Source organism: Miniopterus natalensis, chromosome X (genome assembly GCF_054644295.1).
Source record: "Miniopterus natalensis isolate mMinNat1 chromosome X, mMinNat1.hap1, whole genome shotgun sequence".
Taxonomy (NCBI): Eukaryota; Metazoa; Chordata; class Mammalia; order Chiroptera; family Miniopteridae; genus Miniopterus; species Miniopterus natalensis.
In genome coordinates this window covers 32,263,963-32,288,106 of record NC_142103.1, presented here as the reverse complement: position 1 = coordinate 32,288,106, position 24,144 = coordinate 32,263,963, and the positions used below count along the sequence as shown (strand labels likewise).

At 41.3% G+C, this 24,144-nt stretch overlaps 1 protein-coding gene across 1 annotated transcript in view; it reads left to right on the top strand.

The window, feature by feature from the left end:
* The first annotated feature begins 5,468 nt into the window (after positions 1-5,468).
* Positions 5,469-24,144, top strand: part of DIAPH2 (diaphanous related formin 2) — a 709,361-nt gene continuing 690,685 nt past the window's right edge. The window contains exons 1-3 of the mRNA XM_087813361.1: positions 5,469-5,477; positions 6,409-6,441; positions 9,116-9,292. Of these exons, the coding sequence (XP_087669487.1) occupies positions 5,469-5,477; positions 6,409-6,441; positions 9,116-9,292 (219 nt within the window). The remainder of the gene's footprint in view (positions 5,478-6,408; positions 6,442-9,115; positions 9,293-24,144) is intronic.

Here is a 24,144-nt window from a genome sequence, read left to right as displayed (position 1 = left end):
CTTGGTGAAATAAACGCAACTGACAAGTACTCAACTACAAAAATCTTTATAATAGAGTATTTGTGTTTTTGTGTGTGTGTAATGTATTATCATCATTGAATACAATACAAACTTACATTTCTCACTTTAATTTCTAAAACAGTAAATATTGATAGACATAATTCACATAAACAAAAACTCTTTGGGGGAGGAATCTCAATTTTTTTTCTCAGTTCTTTTTTAAAAAAATCTGTCTTTATTGTTGAAAGTATTACAGATGTCCCCCTTTTTCCCCCATTGACCCCCTCCACCCTGTCCCCTGTCAGACTTACCAGGGGATTCAATGGCTCGATTGGTTTTACTGGTTTATAAAGTTCAGGGTGGGTACAGAATCTGAAAAGTTGGAAGGCAGGTCTTCCTTTTGTTCCTGCCACCGATCTGAATAGGCATTGGGCCAGGCATGTTGTCCAGAAGTCAAACCCTGGATGACTGATTGATATGGATGGCCTTACTTAAGGGCCCTTCTCACATGGAAATGATATGGAGGTTGTGTTAGGGACCACTCTATCAGAGCTCTCAGAATTTCTCCATTGTGATTTATTCTTTCATTTATCTTATGTTCAGCTAAACTGCAACCTCCTTAAGAACAGCGCGTTATGATTGTATTCCTAGTGCCCAGCACTGAACAGGTTCATAGTAGGGGCTCAAGTATTTGTTCAGTTGACTTGAACATGGTTTTCTGTGCCATATTGCCCTGCCCTTCTTAGCAAGAAACTTAAAGCTGGGTAAATAATTGACCCTTCATGTTTACTGTGTTGGCCAAGTTACTTATTTTCTCTGAAAGAGAAGAAAATAGTCGAATAGTGTGACTAAGTTTTTGAGTTGGTGGTGAGACTTTTGAATTATATGCTATTTAGTTGTCCAATTTCTGTGGCACTAGAGTAATTGTACGATGTTTATAAGACATTGTATTACCATGTAACATTAGCCATAAGAGAGTTGAATCTTTACATCTTGCTGTTTTTGTTAATTTCTGCCTGATTGAGAGAATTAAAACTTAATTTTCTTGCAATAATGACTCTTGCATTTCCCTCAGAACTTCAGCATTAGAGCTTATAAGTAAATCAACCATTTCTCTTATTCTTAAGGGGTTGAGACTTTGGAGTGATACTTTTATAATTATACAATACTTATATAATACTGTACTAAGTTATATTTAACATAACTTATTATAAATGAAGTTTAATAAACTCTGATTGCCTTACTAATACACAAGCTTACAGCTTTTCCAGAGTTGATTTAAATGAAAATATATGGTCACTAAACTTATTGGTGTAATATGCCCTCATCCTAATGACCATTATCATTAGATTTCCACAATAAAAACTTACTAAAATGACTTTAATCAGTGCTTTTAAATCAGGGGTGTGACTCAAGTTTTTTTCGTGATTTTTTTAGAACTCCACAGTTTGCACCCACGGGTAAAATCCACAATATCTACTTGCATGCGGTGTGAGAGAGAGATGCATGCACATATATAAAATTTGAGAGCTTGTTCCTGTAGAAAATTATTACAAATGAGACTGTATTTTAATACGACCATGTAAAAATACGTTTTAAAGGTCAGTTTACATAAAAATAACAGTGATTTCTTGTCAAAGAAACAGCTCTTTACAATTCTCTGAACTTTTTCTTCTTGGTGTTGGTTTTTGTTATTGTTCTCAATTCCTTTTGTAGCTTTTGTTTTTTTCTTTTAATCCTCACCAGAGGATATATTCTCATTGATTTTAGAGAGAGGGAGAGAGAGAGAAACATCCATGTGAGAGAGAAACATTGATCGGCTGCCTCCCGTATGCACCCCAACCAGGGATCGAACTCTCAACCTGGGTATGTGTCAGGCCAGGGATCGAACCAGCAACCTTTTGGCGCCCTGGACAATGCTCCACCCAGCAGAGCCACCTGGCCAGCGTGTACCTTTCATTTTTGACTGCTATAGAAAGTTGTGTAGCAGAAATAATTTATTTTCTACTTTAGATAATTTAATTGTAACTAATACAATAATTTCAGCATATTTTTCATGTCCAGTGGCCCAAAATCACCCCTTCTGAAACTCAAGCTCTTCAAATCTGCTTAAAGATTTTCCTTTTTAATAGACCACATTTCTTTCTTTTTTTTTCTGAACAGTTATAAAGAAGAGTTCTAAGTAATGGTATCAAGAAGATATTTATGAAAGCAGATTTTTACATGAGGGAAATCTATGAGGAAATATCCATATTAGCCAAATGTGCAGAGTTATACAAGATATACGCTCTGTAGTTGAATGAAACTTATAAATCAAGAAATCACAAGCAGAATGTTTTTCTTTATGGTTCCCTATCACAAGTAATTGCAATAATTTTTTACATGCGTATAATTTCCTATGTGCCTTAGCGTGCTCTATCATTCTCGAAGATGCCTGTTAGGGACAAAAAAAATCTTTAAGAAAACACTAAAAAAAAGCAGAGGCCTTCTCCAGTATTGGTTTTAACTTCTGGTTTATCAATAATCAATCATTAAACTCAAGGGTAGCCCTAGAAATAGAAATTTATCTGGCTAGATGGGCATTTCAGGCAGAGAGGCAACAGCGGGGTCACAAACAGGGCCTATGGGCCATACTTTGGGCAAAGGTTTTCCAGATTTCCTTTCTTGTTTTCTGTAGCATGTGGGTCATGGGGGAAGCGTAGTAGAAGAAATAGAACCAGGCCTGAACAATACAGGACTTTGACCGCTGCATTCAGGCTATTAGTCTTTTTTTTTTTTTTTTTTTTTAAATATATCTGTATTGATTTCAGAGAGAGGGAGGGAGAGAGAGAAACATCAGTGATGAGAGAGTCATTGATCGGCTGCCTCCCGCGCGCCCCCTGCTGGGGATCGAGCCCGCAGCCCGGGCCTGGGCCCTGACCGGGAATCGAACCGCGATCTCCTGGATCCCAGGTCGATGCTCAAACGCTGAGCCACTGGGTCTGGGCCAGACTATTCGTCTGTACCCAGTAGGTGATCAGGAGCCTGTGTGTATGAGCAGCCCTGTGACAGTCCTTTGTCATTTCCAGCGTGCCTTTGCCAAGCAGCGCTGTAGGCATTAGGGGTGTGTCCCTGAACCAATCAGCTGAATAGCCCTGATCTCAGGGAGCTCACAGGCAAAAATAATAATAAAGCAAATTATAGGCTGTGTTAAAATGGTACAAGTCCTACTGAAATGGGGCAAAGCAGCTCGCAGGAAGGCAGGGTGGGGGGGTTTGCAGAGGAGGTGGGGGTTCCCCTTTCAACAGGCGGACAGTAGGCCTCCCCGAGCAGGCCCTGGAAGGGGGGCGGCGGCGGAGGGAGCTCAGTGGGTAGCGGGGGGCATCCGGGCAGAGGGGGGAGCTAGTGCACATCGCCTATTGCCTTAGTGGGGGACAGCGTGGTGGCCAGAGCGGACGGAAGGGACGGGGCAGGAGGTGAGGTCAGAGGGAGCTAGGGGCTGAGCAGAGCCATAGGGCCGCCTCGTAGGCGTTGGGAGGGTGCTGGCTTCCACTCGCAGTGAAAATAGAGTCATCGGAAAGCTTTGAGCAGAGGGCCACGATCTGATTTTGGCGTTAACAGTATCACTTTGGTCTGTTCAAAATTAAGTGTAGGTGGGTGAAGGTGGAAGCAGGGAGGCAGATTAGGAGGTGATGAGAATTCTAAGAGGGGGCGGTGGCTTGCATCAGATCCCTGCTTTGAGAAGATGACTTGGCCCTGAGTGGAGAAGGGAAGCCCAGGTGACTATCGGGGCTGCTGCCTGCTGCTGATTCCAAGCTAAACTGGGACAGTTTCCCTGAGGACAGAAGGAAGAGGGCACTGCGGGCAGGTCCCCGAGGGCCTAGCCAGCTGCTTGGCTGGGGTGCAGGGAAGGAAGGAAGGGGAGGAAACCAAGGGGCCATGGGAACCTTAAGCCTGGATAAATGGAATGCAGATGTCACCATTAATAAATGTCACCCTCCCTTTGGAAGGCCCGGCTGACCCTCTGAGACATTTTGCCCACTTTGTGCTCGTGCTGTGTTCCCACTGGGTTATGAATTGTACCCCTGCCCCCCACCTAGAAGTGGTCTTTTAGAACTGTGGCAGTGTTAAGGAATAATTAGGAAGGTAAAATTTAAGAATTATGAAAGACTGACGAGTCTAAATTAGCATATAGTTTGTATAGGGAGCATAATTAATTAGCCACTGGAAGACCGTAAAGTGTAGTGGTCAAATTGAGTTTGGGAGGCGGCCTGGAAGATGTGTGTGGAGGAAGGCCCGTGGGTGCCAGGGGAGTGCTCTTCGGGATGATGCCTGACCCCCTGCTTACACAAAAAGGGGTGTCTGTGAATTTGAGATGACCACGACCTGTTTCAATTCAGTAATTCAATCCTAACATCCTAGAGCTTAATTACACTCACCGAAAAGGTCATATCTTGACTAAGATTTATTATCAAGTACTAACTAGATCTGTGGTCCTTTGGCAAGTCACTGATCGTCTTCAAGCTTTAGTTTCATCATTTGTAAAATGAGAGCTTTTGACCAGATCTCAAATTCCATCCAACTTTAATAGTCTCTAACTCCATAAGGTGTGATTTAATATGGACAAAAATATGTTAATTTAAAAAAGAAAAAAAAAAGCAAGTCTCTCCTTATAGACAAGGTAAAAAGGTTGCTAGCAATACTTTTTTCCTTGTGTCTGTCCCCCCATATTAAACCGTCAACATATATTCAGTTGAGAGAGAGATTTAAAGCATCCCAGACATATGTGTGCCTTACCTTAGAGTATTTCACCAAATCCAATTCTATTTTCCCCTGATTTACATTCTCACTTAGATATAGATCTGTTTCCAGGACTTGCTTGAAGAATGTACAATCCGTCCAATAATAACACAGGTGGACAGGCCCATATCTGGATGGTAACTGGGTAGCTGAGGCACTTTTGAGACTTTGGCACTTTGCACTCTGATTTTACATTACAGGAGATCACGAAGCTTGTTACTGTGTATAAAACACCTTTGGGTAATCCACTGGGAAAATTAAAGAGAAAATACCAGCTAGAGATAGCCCCATGGAGATCTCTCTTAAAATGGCTTCAGTTCTGATATAACTCACTCCCCCCCCCACCCCACCCCCATCTCTTATTTTCCTGAGGCAGTAAAGCTTGATTGCGATCTGTGTCAGCAGGATGCGAGGAAGACACTGCATGAAGATGTACAAGTGTAGATCCCTGAGGGAACCAATGGATGGAAAGTAGAAAATGAAATGTACACGTAATAGAGTGTTTGTCCCAGCCCATCCAGGGCAGGGTGATCTTTACCAGCATTTGGTTGGTGGTGTTTCAAGGTGATTTCGTGAGATCCTGAGAGCAAATAATTCTCACTTCCTTAAAACTCATAATGGACTTCTCCCCATCAGCGAGGAGACCGTATCCCTAGTACAAAGGCCCGCGAGCCTGCGTGCCCACGTCGATGTCTGTGGTTAGTTTATATTGGAGGGAAGAAAGGGGCAGGATGGAGCAGGAGGTTCCTTGCCATTCCTAACAGGTGATTTAAACAAAACCTCTTCTTTCCTATCATGTCTCTCAGTTGGCCCTTCAACATATTTATAATATAATAAAGACTGCCCTTCATGCTGATCCTATGTCATTGTAAGGTCCAGAAGCATCTTCTGAATCACGAAGGATTACTAAATTATTAGATATTATTTTGCTTACTTTACTGTTGCTGTGCTAATTCTTCAAATCAGGGTGCCCGTGTATGTTATGTGGTAGTTTCTATTAACCGCTGTATTTTATGAACTAGAATATACCGTTTCCAATGATTCTCAGTATTAGAAGTAGAAAACCACGTCCAAAAAGTGTTGGAGTTTTGGATAAATGGGCATATATTAGAAGAATTGCTAAGTTCAGTTTTATCTAGACTATTTATAAAGGCGTCCTTTAAGTATCCATCAGGCGTAACGGAGTTCTAGACTGAGCTGTTTCATTATATTTCATTACTATCAAATGTGGCATTTTCCTGTTTATATATTTTTAAACTTATGTGTTGTAAAAACACGATCGTTCACTCTAAAACTCTGAGAAAACTGGACAGGGCTTGTGACTTCGCTGTATGTTTTCTCATGTTTGAGCGCTGTGATCACCATGTCTGACCCAAATGTGACTTTGGGACCTCGGGCATCATCTTTAAAAACAAATGGACCCCTCCCCCAACCCTTCATTTTTAATCCTGAAAAAGTTGTTTTCCTTTTGTAAAAAATGTACTTTTTTATATATTTAAGTGGATTCTTTCTGACTAGTTGTACTTGGTAAAGTAAAAATGAGAATCATTCAATTATTTTCTTGTTTTGTCTATGAATTTCTCTTATTGACAGGTTGTTTTTTTTTTCTTTCTTTTTCGGTTTTAATAGAACATTCAAATAAAAACTTTGGCAGATGATGTGGTAAGGTGGCCTTAGTAGCATGTTATTACATTACTTATGCATGTTGCCTATTTATTAAAGTGAGTGGACATTAAAGCATTGACATATGTAAAATACAGAAGGGATGTTTACAAAGTACAGTAGAATGGAGGAATTTTCAAGAGAGTGGCTTTTTTGTTTGAATTTTAATATAAACAATTCTATGAAATCCCAACAAAATTTTGATATTATCCTCTTGATATATACCTTAACCAGATTTTAAAAATCTCTATGCAAATATCACTCTGGAAAATCCAGATGTTTCCTTTTTTGATAGCCAGGTAAATTGACTGTGAATATGTTAACTAGTAATATGAATATTGGAAGAAATTAATGTAACATAGAAAGGAAGTTAGGTTCATTATGTTAGTCAGATACTTAAAATCCTTAAATGTTTTGGAGCTGAGTCTATCATAGTAAAACTTATTAAAAGTTATGGGCTTTAAAATTGAAATGTGCCTTTTTATAGCTAAACTTTTAAAAGGTATTTTAAGCAATGCCAATTTTTTACTTGGTGAAATTACCTATCTGCAAATAATGTAAAATACTGTTGTGATTTAAGGAGGTGAAAGTATGTGGCTTAACTTCATTTTCTTATCAAGATATAGCTGAAAGCAAAAGCCAGTTTTCTATATATATGTAAATAATGCTACTCAGTAGAAAAGCCAGCACTGCAAAAGTAAATATTAAGTGATATGAAGGGACAGGAACAGAGATATGTTGATTTAATGGTTGATTGCATATTTAAATGCTTTTATGTCCACCATATCTGTTACTGAAATACGACTGTTGGATATGTTACTCAGCTTATTTGGGATTGCTTAATATTTTTTTTCTTCCGTTGTTGGAAGATATACTACATATCTACATCAACTTAATTTTCCTCAAAGAGTTAAAAGAAAATTTGAAAACATACTTCAAGATGATTCTGAAAAAGAATCTTAATGTGAACACTGGGACAGGAACCCAGGGACTCGTGCATTTCGCGAGTCACTTTTTCTGTGAAATGACAGTTGGTCGGGACGATTGTTCAAGTTTCTTCCCAGCTGTAAAATATTACGATTGATAACATCTCTTTGTGAGCAACCATGTACTAAAATCATTTCTGTAATCCTAAATAAGCTGCTTAAAACTGCTCCTATTTCTTTCAAAGCACACCTTTTAATTAAAAAAAAAAAAGGTGTTCTTTGAATCAAAATGAAAAGTACGTGTTTTTAATGGGGGTCAACAGAAACGGTCATAAGGTGCGGTAATAATGTCCCGATGCTTTTTGTGTCGTTGAAGTCATTTCTGAGGACTCGGTGACGTCTGCTTGTTTCACGTGAGCTGACAGTGTGCATGTGCTTCCTAACAGAAACCAGAATAAAACTGTGCCGCATCCAGTTTTACGGTCGTGACTAATTCCTGACGGCTAAGGTTTCGTGGTTTAAAACAGAATGGCCTGTTGACATGCAGCTGGAGTCGTTAACCCACTTTATTTATGTGAAAGAGCAAGCTAATTATTAGAGATTGTACATGGAATCAATGGGTCAGAGTCAATAGCCATTAAATAGCAAGTTCTTCATAATAGTGTTTGTGAAATTCAGGTATTTCTGTTTCTGTTGTGTTTCCAGGAAAGGGAAAAGGTGATGTCTTGTTGGTCCCACTTTTTTAGGGAAGAAAAAGGTAGGGGAAATAATAATAATAAAAATGAGAGTAATAGTAAGAACAACACTAATGAATAGCAGCTAAGTGCACTAAGCGTATCAATTTATTTTAATCTCACAATAACCCTGTGGTGCAGGTAACATTAGTCACTTGCGGAACATACCTTAAGTCTTTATTACTATTTTAGAGCTGAGGAAGCAGAGAGCAGCTGATTTGCACAGGCCAACTGAGCGGGTAGCCTGGCTTCAAGCCTGTGCTCCCAACCATGATTCTCCGCTGCCACCCTGACAAAGTATTCACAGACACTTGTCACAATTTTTGGCACTTTGAGAAAGAGAAGCATTACTGTAATTTCCCTATAGAATTGGATATCAGAAGCTCTTTTTACTTTCTTTCTCTTTTTCTCATGGTTGGAAAGTTACCAACAAAGACACATTCGCCCTGAAATAACCACATGACTTGGATGCAGGACTTTTTTTTTTTTTTTTACCTACTTCCTGTGCAAAACAGAAGTGACAGAAGACTAAGTTTTACTCTTTTATTTATTTTTTTTAAATTGATTTCAGAGAGGAAGGGAGAGGGGGAGAGAGAGAGAGAAACATTAATGATGAGAGTCACGGATCGACTGCCCCCTGCACGCCCCCTGCTGGGGATCGAGCCCGCAACCCGGGCATGTGCCCTGACCGGGAATCGAACCCCGATCTCCTGGATCCTAGGTCGATGCTCAGCCGCTGAGCCACACCAGCCGGGCAAGTTTTACTTTTGAGGAATACTTTTCACCCCCCAGACCACTGAGGCAGAAGAGCTACTTCAGGATTTCACAATAGTACAATCTCTACCTGGAGCTTGCTGCTCAAAAGCACATTTTGTCAAAAGGCAATAATGATGTATATCATTACTAAGTGCCATTTTGATGTTTCCGTTCTTTATATTTGTGATTCCTGATCTTTCTCTCTCTCTTTTTTTTTTCTTTAGGGCTTATTTACTTATTTTCTTTTTCTGTTTGCAGCGTGACCGACTTACAAGTTTTAGAAAATCTACCGTCAAAAAAGAAAAACATCTTATCCAACACCCTATTGATTCTCAAGTCGCGATGAGTGAATTCCCAGCGCCTCAGCCATTATACGATGAACGATCTTTGAATCTGTCAGAAAAGGAAGTACTGGATCTCTTTGAAAAAATGATGGTAAGGTAAACCCCTCATGTTGTTGCAGTTTTAAAATGCGTGTGCCCAGAAGAAGCCTGGGTTTTAAGGAGGGCTGTTTGTATGGCCTGTGTGGACATCCCGTAAAGGAGAGATCAGAAACTTGTTGATGCCGTGGAGCTATTTTCCAAAGTGTCTGTTTTTTGAGTTCAGCTTTCTTACTTCCTCTTTCCAGTGTGAGCTCCTAAAAACAGGGGCTGTCTTATGCACTTTTGTTCTCTAGTGTTTCATAGTCTCCGGCACAGCGAATCCGTTTCTCAGTGAACTAATTTGGGTTTCTGTTTCTACAAAGCAAAGCAGGCCTAAGCCCCCTTTGCTGCACAAGGCATCTTGTTCGGTGTATGAAACGGAGCGGGGATGGAAAAAGGTATAAAAACAGTGGTGGGGGCAGAGGTCTGGATTCCTCCAAGCCTGTTTTATAGCAACAGTTACACAGCCATCCAGCGGCCTAGCATGTTGCTTCCTATTTTATAGCTTGTGGTCTAAATGATTCCTCCTATCAGATAATAAATATAATATTTTGAGTATTCGGTAGTTTATGGTCGGAGAGGGGAGAGGGGAGGATTTGGGCCGTATGACATTGGTTTGCTTGACCAGCAAAGAAGTGGAGATCCCGACTCATGATTCCTTCCTTTGCAATTCTGTCGCACTTAGCATTGGACGTTTTTCGGGTGCGTGTCTATTTGTCCAGAGTTAGAGTTCACAGGAGTTTCCAGGGTCCTTTCGCCCACGCCCAAATAGAAGGCTAAAAATCACTGAAAATCCAGAGCCTTCTACGCTGCTGGTTATGGAACAGCTTGTCCCCACCCGCTCCCCCACCCCCACTGTTTCCCTCCTGTGCCTGGAAGAAGAGTTAATAGGCCTTCAGTAAGCATCAGTGGACAGTTGTTGAATGAAGACAGACTAATTCCCTTTATCTTGACACTTTTCCTTGACTATCCCTTCTGTCCAGCTGCAGATGGCACCTGGCTGGGCCCCTGACCCAGTTCGCGGCATTGCCGCCCCCGCGGCCCTTCCCCCTTGGCCTGCGCTGCGGCACCCTCTCTGCGCCTGCTCCTCCCATGCCATCTCGGAGGCATCTCTCAGCAACCCTTTCTCTGGCCAGGTCTGTCATCTGCTGACCTTCCTTGATGATGAAAGCACCTGGCTACCCTTTTGACGTTTCCCTGGATTTTGGGGATTTCAACTATTATGTTGACAACCCCGTGCTTTTTTGCTCTTAGTTCCTTGATTTCCTGAATCCCGACTCCTGCACCTGTGGATTTAGGTAGTTACTGGCATGCGTGCACCTTGGACTGTGTCATTTTTTGGCGTGATTCCATCTGTGTAAGATCTTTAACCCTGACATTCTCCTCAGAAGCTAAAAAAGCTACGCTACCTCTCCCAGGCCCCTAATTTTACGAAGTATGTATGGTGTGGTGGTTATGAACATGGACTTTGGGGTCATCCTGATTTGGATTCGACTTCTGGCTCTGCCATTAATCGCATTACCTTGCAAAGGTTACATAAACCTCTCTGCACTTTATTTTCCTCAACTATAACAAAGAAATAAAAGGATCTACGTCATCTGGTTATCTTTAGGATTTAAGGAGATGATATTCCTAGAATAGTGCCTGGCATGTAAGCTCTCTGTATAAATAACTTCATAAATGTGTGTTATATTCCCTTTCTTTAGCAAATAAAGGTCTGTTCTTTCTTCAGTTGCCAGTATTTCTAGATCACCCGATTGCCCCTCAATTTACCACTTGGGGGCCTTATCTTAACCACCCAAAACAGTGATGATCAGAACAGAAACAGAAACATTCCTTGATAAACACTTATCATTTTTTTTTAATAGATTATTTTCATTGATTTTTTTTTTTTTTTTCTTTTCCCACTTCACTGAAGCCTCACTCAGATTATGTTTACCGCTTTAATCTGCCAACTGGTTACTAATTTTTATAGGATTAAAATCGTTCTTCGAGTTTGCCGGTGGGCCTGCCCCCCTTCAGTGCACTTCAGCTTGCCATTCCGGGCCACCTCCCACCCCACTGGGGCTGTCACTCGCTTTTGCAACGGCTCCCGCGTCTGTCGCCTCAGTTGTCCTCCAGCTGCCCTTGGCCTGGTGTCGACGGTATCCCTCTCTGCTTGTTTCTTGTAGGCTGCCGACTGGCCTTCCTCCCGTCCTTCTGGTTGTGCCTGTTTTAATCCACTAAGGCCCTGTTGAGGATTTGGGACCATTGCTTTTCCAAAGCCCCAGGTGGGCCCCGATGTTTTCAGTTCTTTTATAGGTTCCCAGCGCCAGTCCCTCACCTGTGCTCCCGGGGGCCCGTTTCACACCTTTGCTTTGACCTTCAGTCCCCAGAACTCTTACCAGCCTTTATACTCTGCCGATGACCTTGCTGCCGAGTTTACAGAGTAAATCGAAGCGATCAGAAGAAGACTTCCCCCACCATGTGTATCTACCTCACTTTTAGTACCTGCACCCACATAGTTTGTCTTCCTGCCTGTCGCCGTAGATGAACTTTTTACGTCCCAGATCCCTCCCTTTGTGTACAAGGTCCCATTCCTTTTCAACTACTCAGGGACATTGCTCCAATCACTTCTCTCCGCTCTCTTCTTGCCATTCCCAGCAGCACAGAAATAACCGGTCTCATTTTACAAACCCTTTTCTTGACCTCATCTCCCTTGCTAGCTATTGCTCTATTTTTACTCCCCTTTGAAGCAAAACACCTCCCCTCATTTTGTTTCTATTGATTGCTTCTGATTTCTCACCTCTCCCTTTCTCTCCGAAACTCCAGCCAGGCGTCCGTGTGGCCCTTCCATCAACACTGTTATCAGTGTCACCAAAGATCTTCATGCCGCTGAACCCGTGGTCGGCTCTCACCTCTCACCCCGACTTAGCAGCGGCCTTCCATGCAGTTGCTCTTGCTCTTCCACTTGAAACGCTTTCCCCTCTGCCCCCGACATTGATTTCCTTTCCTCCTATGTCTTTGGGACGCTTGACAAGAAATAAGTTACCTTAAACATTGCCGATACAATGCATGATTTGGAATTTCTGGGTAATGAGACATTTCGGTGAAACTTTTGGGGAAAGCTTAAATAATGAAAGGCGATACTCAAATATAACCCTCTCTTACTGTGATAATTGAAACTCTTGTGATGCCCAAGGATCATATCTATTAACAGCAGTTCTCATTGTACAGGCTTGTAGATGGAGATGATAGGGGATCCTGGGCTAAAACTTTAATTACCGCAGGGCTTTTTTTTTTTTTTAATATTAACTTTTGATTATTAGAACTCTTTTTTAATTACTAATAGTTCGTTTTAAGAATCACTTGGCTCTTCATAGCTAAGTGAAATCCTGGGATGAGTCCAGTTAACTCAGATCTGCGTGGTTAGGTTTTACTTTACTTAGTGTATTTGTAGATTACTAATGTTTCATTGACTGACATCTATTCTGTGCATCGGTATGTCATTTTTCAGATTGTGGACACTCAATGAAACAATAATAGGCCTTCTGCATAATGGTATCAGTGGCTATTGCTGACAGATTTAAAGCTCCAAATTTGAAACTTTTAGGTGATTGCTTATTTTATAGAGCACAAGCTATTTAGAAGCAGTGTGTCTTCAATAGTTTCTAAAAGTGAATTTTGTAGAGTGTCGTCACCGACTATTGAAGATTAGCAAGTGTTTCTTTGATTAAAACTTTTGCTAATAAAAATCCACTTATTTTTATATGATTTTTATAATTACCTGCATAGAGTAAATTATAATTGCTCTGTGATTCCCGTTCCCCTGCTCCCCCAGAGTCATGTTTTCAAATCCTACACAAGTGGATAAAAGTCGTAGGACCAAAACCACAATACTGCTTCCACATTTTGGGGGGATGACTTTAAATGATGACTGAACAAATCCAAACTGCTATATTACATATTATCTTTAACCCCAAATTCAAATTTGCATAACGTTCATATTAGTAGCCTTCCACGTGTTAATCAGAGGCATTTTGAATGGCCTCTAAGTAGTATTGGTGAAATATCTCCTCCGTGTCACTTTAACTATCCTGAGACTAACTGAACTGGTTTTTGCACACTGAGTATAATGCAGTTAGAGCAAGGAGAGAAATGAGTCCTAATACTTAGCATTTGCTTTTGAATATTGTTGCTCTTTTGTATGCAGTGTTTTGTTTTTTTTTTCTTTTTTGGCTGAGTAATAGGGGATTTCCCTTTTTCTACAAAAATGTTTTTATTGATTTTTTAGAGAGAGAGGAAGAAAGGAGGAGAGAGAGAAACATTGATGAGAGAGAAACATCGATCGGCTGCCTCCTGCACACCCTCTACTGGGGATTGAGCCCGAAACCTGGGCATGTGCCCTGACCGGGAATCAAACCTGTGACCTCTTGGTGCAGGGGATGGCGCTCAACTAAATGAGCCATACCCACTGGGCGAGGATTTGTATTTTAAGCTTAAAAAAAGTAAACATAGAGACTTCAAGTTGTAATTTAATTTCCATTAGCGGAGGTCCAGCTTGCACTGGTAACATTGGATTCATATAAATATGACAATAAGGACTGTGTTCTAATTCAGGTAATTAAATAGTTTGGTTATATGCAAAAGATGAGGCTAGTGATGATTTATGATTAATGATTAATTTCTAGGCACACTTCATTTCAACTTCATTTATTAACGACAATGTGTAATGTATGATTCCATGTGCAAATTTGATGTTTTATACTTTGTTTCTATTCAGCAATTTATATTAATGTATTTTGCATTTTTGGTGTAATTTAATGAAAGTATGGTTATATGCGACAAATGCTAAATTATCCCATATTCCATTTGATTGAACTCTGATAAATAACCCCAAAGCTTTTAATTTTGTTCTCTCACTTTTGCCTTTCATCAGTTAAGAGACTAACTGACACTCAGTGGTTGAGCATCGACCCATGGTCCAAGAGGTCGCTGGTTCGATTCCCGGGCAGGGCACATGCCCTCGATCCCCAGCAGGGGGCGTGCAGGAGGCAGCCGATCCATGACACTCTCTCTTCACTGATGTTTCTGTCTCTCTCCCTCTCCCTTCCTCTCTCTGAAATCAATTAAGACATATTAAAAAAAAAAAAGAGAGAGAGACTAAGTTTGAACCGCAGGCGTACTTTAGTGCGTGTGCTTATTCACGCCTGACTGCTATCATGGGCCTGTCTCACCCAACACTAGTTTTTTAGGAGTTGGTTAGCTTGGATGAGACCCTTTTAATGCTTTCAACATAAGTAATTTTAATTAATGGTGAAGTTTCATTGAAACAAATTATTGGTAAAGTAGATCTTCAAATCTATAATAAAGCCATGGAAATCGTTTTCAGAAATGACTAGATCCTTAAAAACTGTCTAGATAGCATAATTTCCATTGGTTCATTTCCATTTCCGATATCCTTACTCCACATCATTAGACTGAGAGAACACCAGCATCATTTCTAGTCGACAGAGACTCCTAAAAAAGCTTAGGAAGGAGGAGCAAAGTTTACCCAATATCAGGTCTAAAAGGTAACTAAATGTGGGTCCCTTTTTAATGTCCCTACCAAGTATAATTCTCACGAAAGGTTTCACAACTGAGAGAGTAGTAGGCTAGGGGTCCCGTGAAGAGGAATGAAGGGAGCTAATCTGTTCTGATTTTAGTTGGTAAACTTCACAGGTCACCGCCTCTCTTCTTTGTTTGTACATAGAAATGTTTTCCAAAATATTTTTCCTGTTTGAAAGGTTCAGCTAGTATTGATTGCCAGTGCATTTTCACAGCCATTTATTGGTATGTGCGATGTGCCGGGCCCTACGCTACATGCCAGGGGCACAGAGACGAATGCAACGCCTCCCTTCCCTCCATAGAGCTCAGAGCTTCGTCAGGGAGACAGGCAGGTAAACAGATGATTCCCATGGTCCTGGAACAGCTCGGGGTAGGCCCAGTGCCGGGGGCTCAGGAGGACACAGACAAGACCTGAATATGCTATGAAACCCAGTGCCACTTCTGAATTTTCAGTCTTTCTTTTTTTCTTTTTTTTTTTTTAAATCTTCATTGATTTCAGAGAGAGGAAGGGAGAGGGAGAGGGAGAGAGAAACATCAATGATGAGAGAGTCACTGATCGGCTGCCTCCCGCACGCCCCCTGCTGGGGACCGAGCCCGCAACCCGGGCCTGGGCCCTGACCGGGAATCCAACCGCGATCTCCTGGATCCCAGGTCGATGCTCAACTTCTGAGCCCCGCTGGCTGGGCTCAGCCTTTATTTCTTAAAGTGTTAAAGCATCAGTCTCAAGTTTGAACGGTTTAGTTCATCCGTATGCCAGGCAATGTTCTAAGCTCCGAGGAGAGAGAGCAGAGAGCAGCACAGGGACAATCCCTCCCGCCAAGGAGCCTTTGTTCTAATAGGGGTGACACAGCAGGACACAAGGTGTACTTGTGAGACAGGAACAGCCAAGGCGAATGTTGTGTCGCGGAGAAGCCTGAGCGCTCTGTGGCGGCCGCCAGACGCTTTATTCGGTGCAGGGAACCCAGAGCACAAAGGCACCATCGCTGCCTCTAGGACTGCATTCTGTACGGCTCGCAGGGTAAGAATGTTGTTATATACCTTAAAAAATTTAAAAATATATGTTTTGATTTTTAGAGAGAGAGGAAGGGAGGGAGGGAGAGAGAGAGAGAAACATTGATGGGGGAGGGAAACATCCGCCAGCGGCCTCTGCGCACCCCCAGGGGGATGGAGCCCGCAGCCGGGGCTCGTGCCCTGACTGCGCACCCAACCGGCAGCCTTTCAGTGCCCAGGATGATGCCCAGCCAGCCGACCCACACCGGCCAGGGCTCATTTTTTTATATATTTAAATAGTTAGGGGGAAAAACATCAAAAGAAGACTGTTTCAAGGCAGTTGACAATCATATGAAGCTCAGTGTTCATAAATGAAGTTCTGTTGAACGCAGCTACAACCATTTGTTTACATGCTGTCGATGGCTCCCTCTGAGCTACAACCACACACAGGGGTGGGGAACAGTGGGTTAACAATCATAATGTATAATCGGTAATAAATAAATAATAATACAAGTATAAACTGTTTTGCATACTCACAACTGTAAACCTACTTTGCCAATCCATGTGTGCATGTGCGTGTGTATATATATACACACACACATTTATACACACATATACACACATACATATATATACACACACATTTATACACACATATACACACATACATATATATACACACACATTTATACACACATATACACACATACATATATATACACACACACATATATATGTGTGTGTGTATATATGTGTATGCATATATATGTTTGAGCAAGTAACCCCAATATATTTTAATAATTATATACATATATGTATGTACCAATGCTATGTACATTATAAAATACACAATAAAAAATGAGAAAAGCATGAAATTAACAAGATTTTTAAATGATTTAAAATGAGTTTATTTTATTTATTAATGGCACAGAAGCTTTTCCTGTCATGGTTAATAACTTTTTAGAGAGAAAATGACAGTGTCATTTTTTTATGTCTTGTTAAAAAAAAAAAAAAGAAAAGAAAAAGACAGTAATTAGGAGGTTTAGTTCCCAGATCATTTTATTTTGATATTTGGTTTGATGTCTGTTACGGTTGAAACAAATCTGACAAAGCCGCGGCGGTGCAAGTGGAACAAGCACCCCGCGAGCGGCGCTCATTCGGTCACAGCGCCAACCGGCCTGGGCGCGGCCTGTGGATCCGGCGAGGCTTCCTGCCCGCCGCCGCCGCATTGCCACCTGCCTTCGTGACACTCAGTTGCTCTCGCAGCTCATCCGGAGTGTTGCATTTTTATAGTTTCGTATAAACGGGCTCAACATGGGCCTTACAAATGGGCTTCAGCAGATGCCGTCGGGGACATGGGCTCTTTGCATGTTTTCCTGCTGAATGGGGCGACCCTCACCCCCGTCTGTCTCCTGGCGGCCGCCGCAGGCGCTGCGTCTAATGCCAGGAAGGGGGAGGAAGTGAATCATGCGGGGGTCAAGGGCTCAGGTCTGCAAGTGGGGGGGGGGGTGTTTCCCAATGCAGTGCATTTAAATAGTTACATTTTTTACTAATTGTTAAACTATCAAGGGATCACTTGTCTTTTTGTGAGTGGAAATGGCCTAAGTCACGGTAAATTTCAGCAGTTTTTAAAATACTTCGACTTGAGATAACCACAGCTGTCTCCGGAAGGTCCAACATCTTTTCATGCTCACATCCTAGCTCATTTCAAAATATTGTAACTATTCCACTGTATCTGAAATATCTTAACTTTTATCCAAAAAAGAGCTACATTCTTGACTCTACCTAGCACTCCGTGTCCCTCTGGTTTCAACTTCTTTCTTGCAATAGCTTGAATTTCACATGTGGGGTAGCCTCACGTTTTTTCATAAAGCATCTTTTTTATTAAGTAAATCATTTATTTTTGTAATATGTTTTCTCTATTAGATTGTTCCGTTAGTGACTCAAAGAAAAGCAGTGTCTATATTTTGTTATTGAAACAGTCTAGCAAATAATAGAAGCTGAGTTGTTTTTAAAAACAACTATTTTCATTTAACTATTTGATAAACCTTTTACTCAGTTTTTTTTTTCTAATACCCGTTTTAGCAAATGTTCAGCAGTGATTTCTAAGTGTCTCTTAACAGCATTTGCTGACACAGGCGTTCGTTCTAGGTTTCTGACATGTTGCTCTGCATGTATTATTTCAGCTGCTTCTACAAGTGTTTGTTGTTAAATGGGTTTTAAATGGTCTGCTAAGTTGAGGTGGCTTCAAGTGGGAGTCATCACTGCTAACTGATAGCCATCCATATTTCAAAGTTAATAATTTTCTATCTGGTGGGGTCAGCTTCTTATTAGCCTTAGATTTTCATTATTTTTACCATATTGGATGACTGATGAAAGGCTCAGACTTATGAGTAGGATATAATGGTCTGGCATTTTCTTGTCCCCTCCTGTTTGCATTGTTGGTATTATGCTATTATCCTCAATCTGTTGTCTTCACAGGGAAATTTCAAAACCACTTTTTTTTGAGGGTTAATTTAATTAAAATGACATAAAACAACCTGCGAATCCACGCAACTAGGTACATGTAAATGCAGTATGTTGCAGTGCACCGACGGTGAGCAAATACACAGTTCGAATGCCCCACCCTTCCCTTCAGATACCTCTTGGCCCGGCTGGTGTGGCTCAGCGGTTAAGCATTGATCTAGGATCCAGGAGATTGGGGTTTGATTCCCGGTCAGGGCACAGGCCCGGGTTGTGCGCTCGATCCCCAGCAGGGGGCGCGCGGGAGGCAGCCGATCAATGACTCTCTCATCACTGATGCTTCTATCTGTCTCACCCTCTCCCTTCCTCTCTCTGAGATCCATAAAGACAGATTTATAACAAAAGATACCTCTTGGACCATTTAGACCTATGGATCCATGAGAGCTCCAGTGTTATACTCATGTTAAATATTAAAGCTTATTTTCTTGTAGTTTTTGAATACAAGCAAATCTTTCACAAACTGCAGTGGATACTTTATGTAATCTTGTGACTCTGGAAACCACTGGTTGCAGGTTTAGCTCAGGATTAAGGATTATGGGAAAGTGAAAATAATAATTTTGTTTTCCAATATCTAAATATATGTTCTGAATTTACCCTCATGATGGTAAAGAGATATATGCAGGAATTTAAAGTTGGATCCCTCTAACAGGACCTGAAACAGAATTAGATGAAGAAGTTTTGTGCCATACTCCGTGACTTTCATTTCATATCATATCATGCTTTTGCTTCCATAACATTTGTAGACATAATGTATTTGGACAATACTTTTCCTTTGACTTTGTTTTCCTTCTGAGCTTCTGTATGTTACATGGCTACAGGTATAGACCAGGTAAGTTAACTGGATCTTTTGAAAACATGAGGTAATTCTTTAATGCCAAGTAGAATTGGCCAGTTATTTAATTATGTAGAAAATCCCTAATACTTTGATTGGAGTTTTAGAAAGAAACGTCCTATCCTTTCCGGTCCATAGAAGCTAGAGGAATTAGGGAACCTATCTTTAGAAAAGAATAAATTAAACAAGTGCTGTAAAAGTTCATTCCTTTATAACCTTGGCGTAATCAAATGTAACTATAATCACTCTTCATGCTAGGGCATATTTTTAGGTACTAGGGTATTATTGCTGCATTCTCTTCAGGTCCCCTAAACATAGAAGTTAAAAAATACCTGAATAATCCCTGTTGAGAAGCAGGAGCAGGGCAAGCATTTGATGGTGATGTCAACGCACATTTTAAAACAGCTGGTGGAAAATCCAGCCTTAAACTGGGATCAAGACTTGTTGCAGAAACAGAAATAATTTATAGGAAATATAGAAATTTTCTTAAAAAATTTTTTTTTATTGATTTCAGAGAGAGGAAGGGAGAGGGAGAGAGAGAAACATCAATGATGAGAGTCATGGATCGGCTGCCTCCTGCGCGCCCCCTGCTGGGGATCGAGCCCGGAACCTGGACATGTGCCCTGACCGGGAATCGAACCACGGTCTCTTGGATCCTAGATCAATGCTCAACCGCTGAGCCACACTGGCCGGGTTCAACTTTTAACTTCCTTTGACTCTAATATGGTTCCTCAGTGGTGACTCCCAAGAATACAAGATTTATTTGCTGAGTAAGTGAAAGAATTGGTCTATAACGGGGAAAATCACATCATGGCATGTGTGGAAGGAGAAAAAGTGGTTTAATGCTTACAAATATGGCTTTAAAAATATAAATGGTCAATTATTTAGACTTCAAGCAACATTTTAAAAAAACTACAAGACACTAATTTCTTCTCATGTGTTGTAGAGGCGCTAACTAAATGTTAAACATACCGAAAGTTTGCTTTTATGTTTTGAGTACTGTACAAACTCAATGTGTTTAGAAGTAGTTTCATATTCGATTACATTGTTTAGAATTAATATTGAGTTATGAGTATTGCTCTATTTAGTTTTATGATTGTATTATAAAACTAGAGATAATGACTTGGAAGTATTAGCTGCCGAATTAGTAGTATATTTCTTATTTCTATAAAAATAAAATGAGTCATTACTATGGTCTTTTCTGTTTAGATGAATGGTACCTATTCCCAATCAACTTATGTAGCAGATTTATAGGCATAAAAAATCGTGGTGGCTATAAAGCAAAAGTATTTAGAGAAAAGGTCCTAAGTATCACATCGATTCAACAAATATTTATTAAGTCCAGGAGCTCTGCTCTTTGCTGGGGGGACACAGATCTAAAAGACGCAATTTCTGCCCTCGCTTAGCTTATAGTTTAGGGGAGATAGATTTCTCAGATAGTTTGAGCTTAGGCGCTGCAATATCAGAATTAATATGAAGAATAGAATGAAGACAGTCATTTCTCAGTGAGGTGATTTGGGGGAGATATGAAGAATTAGTATATGCGTGAGTTATTCGCATATGGATCTGGGTGGGGCGAGCGGCGTGAGATGAGATGGGGTTAATCGCCGGAGAGGGTGGTGGAGGGGACAGTACAGGCGGACAGAACAGCATCACGCGCACAGTCGTGGCAGGGTGTAGGCATCGTGTACGTGGGAAAACTACAGATGACCTCGCATTATTGCAACATAAGGGGAAGAGAAAAGTGGTAAAAAAAAAAAAAAAAAAGAGAGACTGAGGAGGTGATACTAAAGCTAAAAGCTAGCATTTTTGAAGGTTAATTAATATAGAGGGCGGGGCCAAAGTAGGTTTACAGCTGTTCATATGGAAAATAATACACTAATAAATAATACCAAGTATAAACTCTGTGGTTCACATACTCACAACTGTAAAACTACTTTTGCCCCACCCTGTGCCCCGGGCTTGAGGTGCGTGAACATGCTTCGTCTTGACAACATTCCTCTGAGGTCTGTGATCTCATCTTCCCCTGTTGCCCTGCCTGCCTCCTTGCCAAGCGATTCGCTCCGATGGTGTGATCTTAGCAGCGCGTGCCATTCAAAATCGAATGGAGGTGCATTGTAATGTAGAAACGTCGCGGGAAGGAGAGCAGATTCTCTGCCTAGAGACTGCCAAAGGTGGCACTGCCACGCTCTGAGGCCTGGCGGCAAAGTTCACAAATCTAGACGCTCAATCTTGTGAGCGTCCAGAGTAGATTGTACTTGGGGTATGCAGATTTATGCTGACCCCATTTGCAGGGGACTGTTAATTTAACCAGAATGTTTTGAGACAGTAGAGACATAGCCTAGCATATGTGAGCAGTACTTAGGGGTTTTGATGGAACCGGGCACAATGTGAGTTAGTACAACGAGGTGCTTGCCAATAAGGTAATAAAATCAGAGGCTGAATTAATAGAGGTATAGTATTTCAAGATGAAGGAGGTGGAAGTCCCTTCCTTGCTTGCATTTATCAAACCACAGAATATTTGAGAGAGAGAGAGATGGACACTAAGTCATGTCACATGAAGATAAGTTGAACCTGTAGGTATGCTTTATCCTGAAGGACAGAATGCTGCCTTCAAATAATATTTACATGGTCGTTGACTCTGTCCAATCTACCATCTCTCTTAGTTCAGACTCCTATCATTAGTCACTTGAATTACTTTAATAGCCCGAATTATGGAACATAAGAGAATCTGCTCTGGCCATTTTAAATAGAAAAAAAAAAAAAAGCTATTAACATACATTAGGTAGCTCTCTTGAACAAGATAGTTTGCAGAAACAGGCTCCAGATATCATTATAGGAATAACTTCCAGAACCACACATCTGAAATACAGCCCTATTAAGGAGGCTGTTGCTACCCCTGAACCATTTGGTCAAACTGTCATGATTAGAAAGGTATGGCCGCTGCCATCAGTTCCATAACCGCATCGCCTCTGTTGCCAACCACACCAGCAAAATGGATGGCTTCCTAGTGGCCACCTCCTTACATAGTTCGCTTCTGAATCTACCTCCCAGCGATGCATTTCCTTGGTGGAAACTCAGTCACGTGCCTGTACCCTAGTTATAAGGGAGACCGGCAAATGTAGTTTTTGTAGAGTCTTCCTTGCTGAGGTGGGACTGACACTGTGAGGGTGTAATAAATGTAGCGGGCATGGTTGAAATGCTGCTGGGCAGCCACACGTGACAGCAGACCACTCCGGTCTCCTAGCTGGTCTCCTTGCCTTTGCTTAGATTTTTCTGGTCTTTCAAAACCCAAATCCTGGTGGAGGCTTCTCTGACCATTCCATCCACCGTCTGTGTTTCCCAAGCATCATATTGCCTCTATTATAATTATTAGAGGCCTCTATTATAATTATTTCTTTACATATCCATTTCCCTTACTAGGCCGTGAGTTATTACTCTTATTTAATAATGACGCAGTCCTGCCACATTCATACACTGTTAGGATTCGGTCGTACATATTTCATATCCACTCGTCCAAAGAAAACCTTAGCAAAAATTAAACTACCCTAAGATGGGAAGGGTGGCCTGCCCAGGTGGTGGGTTCCCTGTTAGTTGGCATGGATGGAGAGCGTAGGTGAGTATCTGTGGATTATTGCATCAAAAGTGCTGTGCAACTTCATTTCTGTGGTTCTACTTTGATTCAACAGGGCGAGATCTAGCCTATGAGGGAGAGAGGGAGGGAAAAGGTGTCTTCTGCCTTTAAGTAAGTCATTAACAAGTACGATACACAAATGAGATAGGGTCAGATAGGAAAGGTAGGGGTAGAGGCGGTGTTGAAGGTGATAGGAGGAGCCATCGTGTGGACAGACACTAAATTTATAGGAACCACCCGTGGGAGTCACTGCAGTGGGTGCAAATATAGACCGTGAGAGTCTGGCTGTCAACCAAGTTACTATTCAATAGATAGGTGTGGTTTGAGTACTTTCCATGGATCCTTTGTATGTTTTTTTCCCCTCCCACATTCTCACGTATGAGTCTTTAAAATAATTTTAATATTTTTCTTTGCCCATTAGTTTACTTGATTAAAAAAACATTAATGCCAGGATTACTAAGAGAATAAAGGGATCAAAAACCAATTAAAAATAAAGTTGAGATACAATTCACATACCATAAAGTCTACTCTCGAAGTGCTCAGTATGTTTTTTAGTATAGTCAAAGTGTTGTGTCACCATCACAACAGTAAATTTAGAACAGTTTTATCAACCTCTGAAAGAAAGGCCATACCCATCAGCAGTCACACCCCAATCTCCCCATCCCCTCCTTCCTGGCCCCTGGCAACCCCTAATCCTCTGTCCCTACAGAATTGCCTCTTCTGGACATTTAATATAAATGGAATTCTACAATATGTGTCCTCTGCGACTGGCTTCTTTCACTTAGCGTAATGTAATTTCTTGGCGCGTGCATGGGTCAGTATTTCATTCCTGTTTATGGCTAAATAGCATTCCATCGTGTGGACATAACACACTTGTTTATCCACTCATCACCTGGTGGACATTTGCCTTATTTCCACTCTTCGATAGCGCTGCTATAAACATTCACGTAGGTACAAGTTTTTCACGTGGACAAATGTTTTTATTTCTCTTGGGCATAGTCTGGGTCAGGCGGTGACTTTTTGAGGACCTGCGAGCCTGTTTTCCAAAGTAGCTGCGTCACATCACGGCCTTCATCGCTCCACATGCAAACTGACATTTGTTGTGGCCTCTCTGCCCCAGCCAGCCTAGGGGGAGTGAAGTGGCCTCTCACTGAGGTTTGGGTTTGCATTTCTCCAATGGCTAGTGATGTTGGGACAGCACGTGCTTTTTGGCCAGTTGCAGATCTTTAGAGAGACGTCTGTTCAGGTTCTCTTCCAGTTGGTAATTGGTTACTTATCTTTTTATTGTTGATTTGTGAGA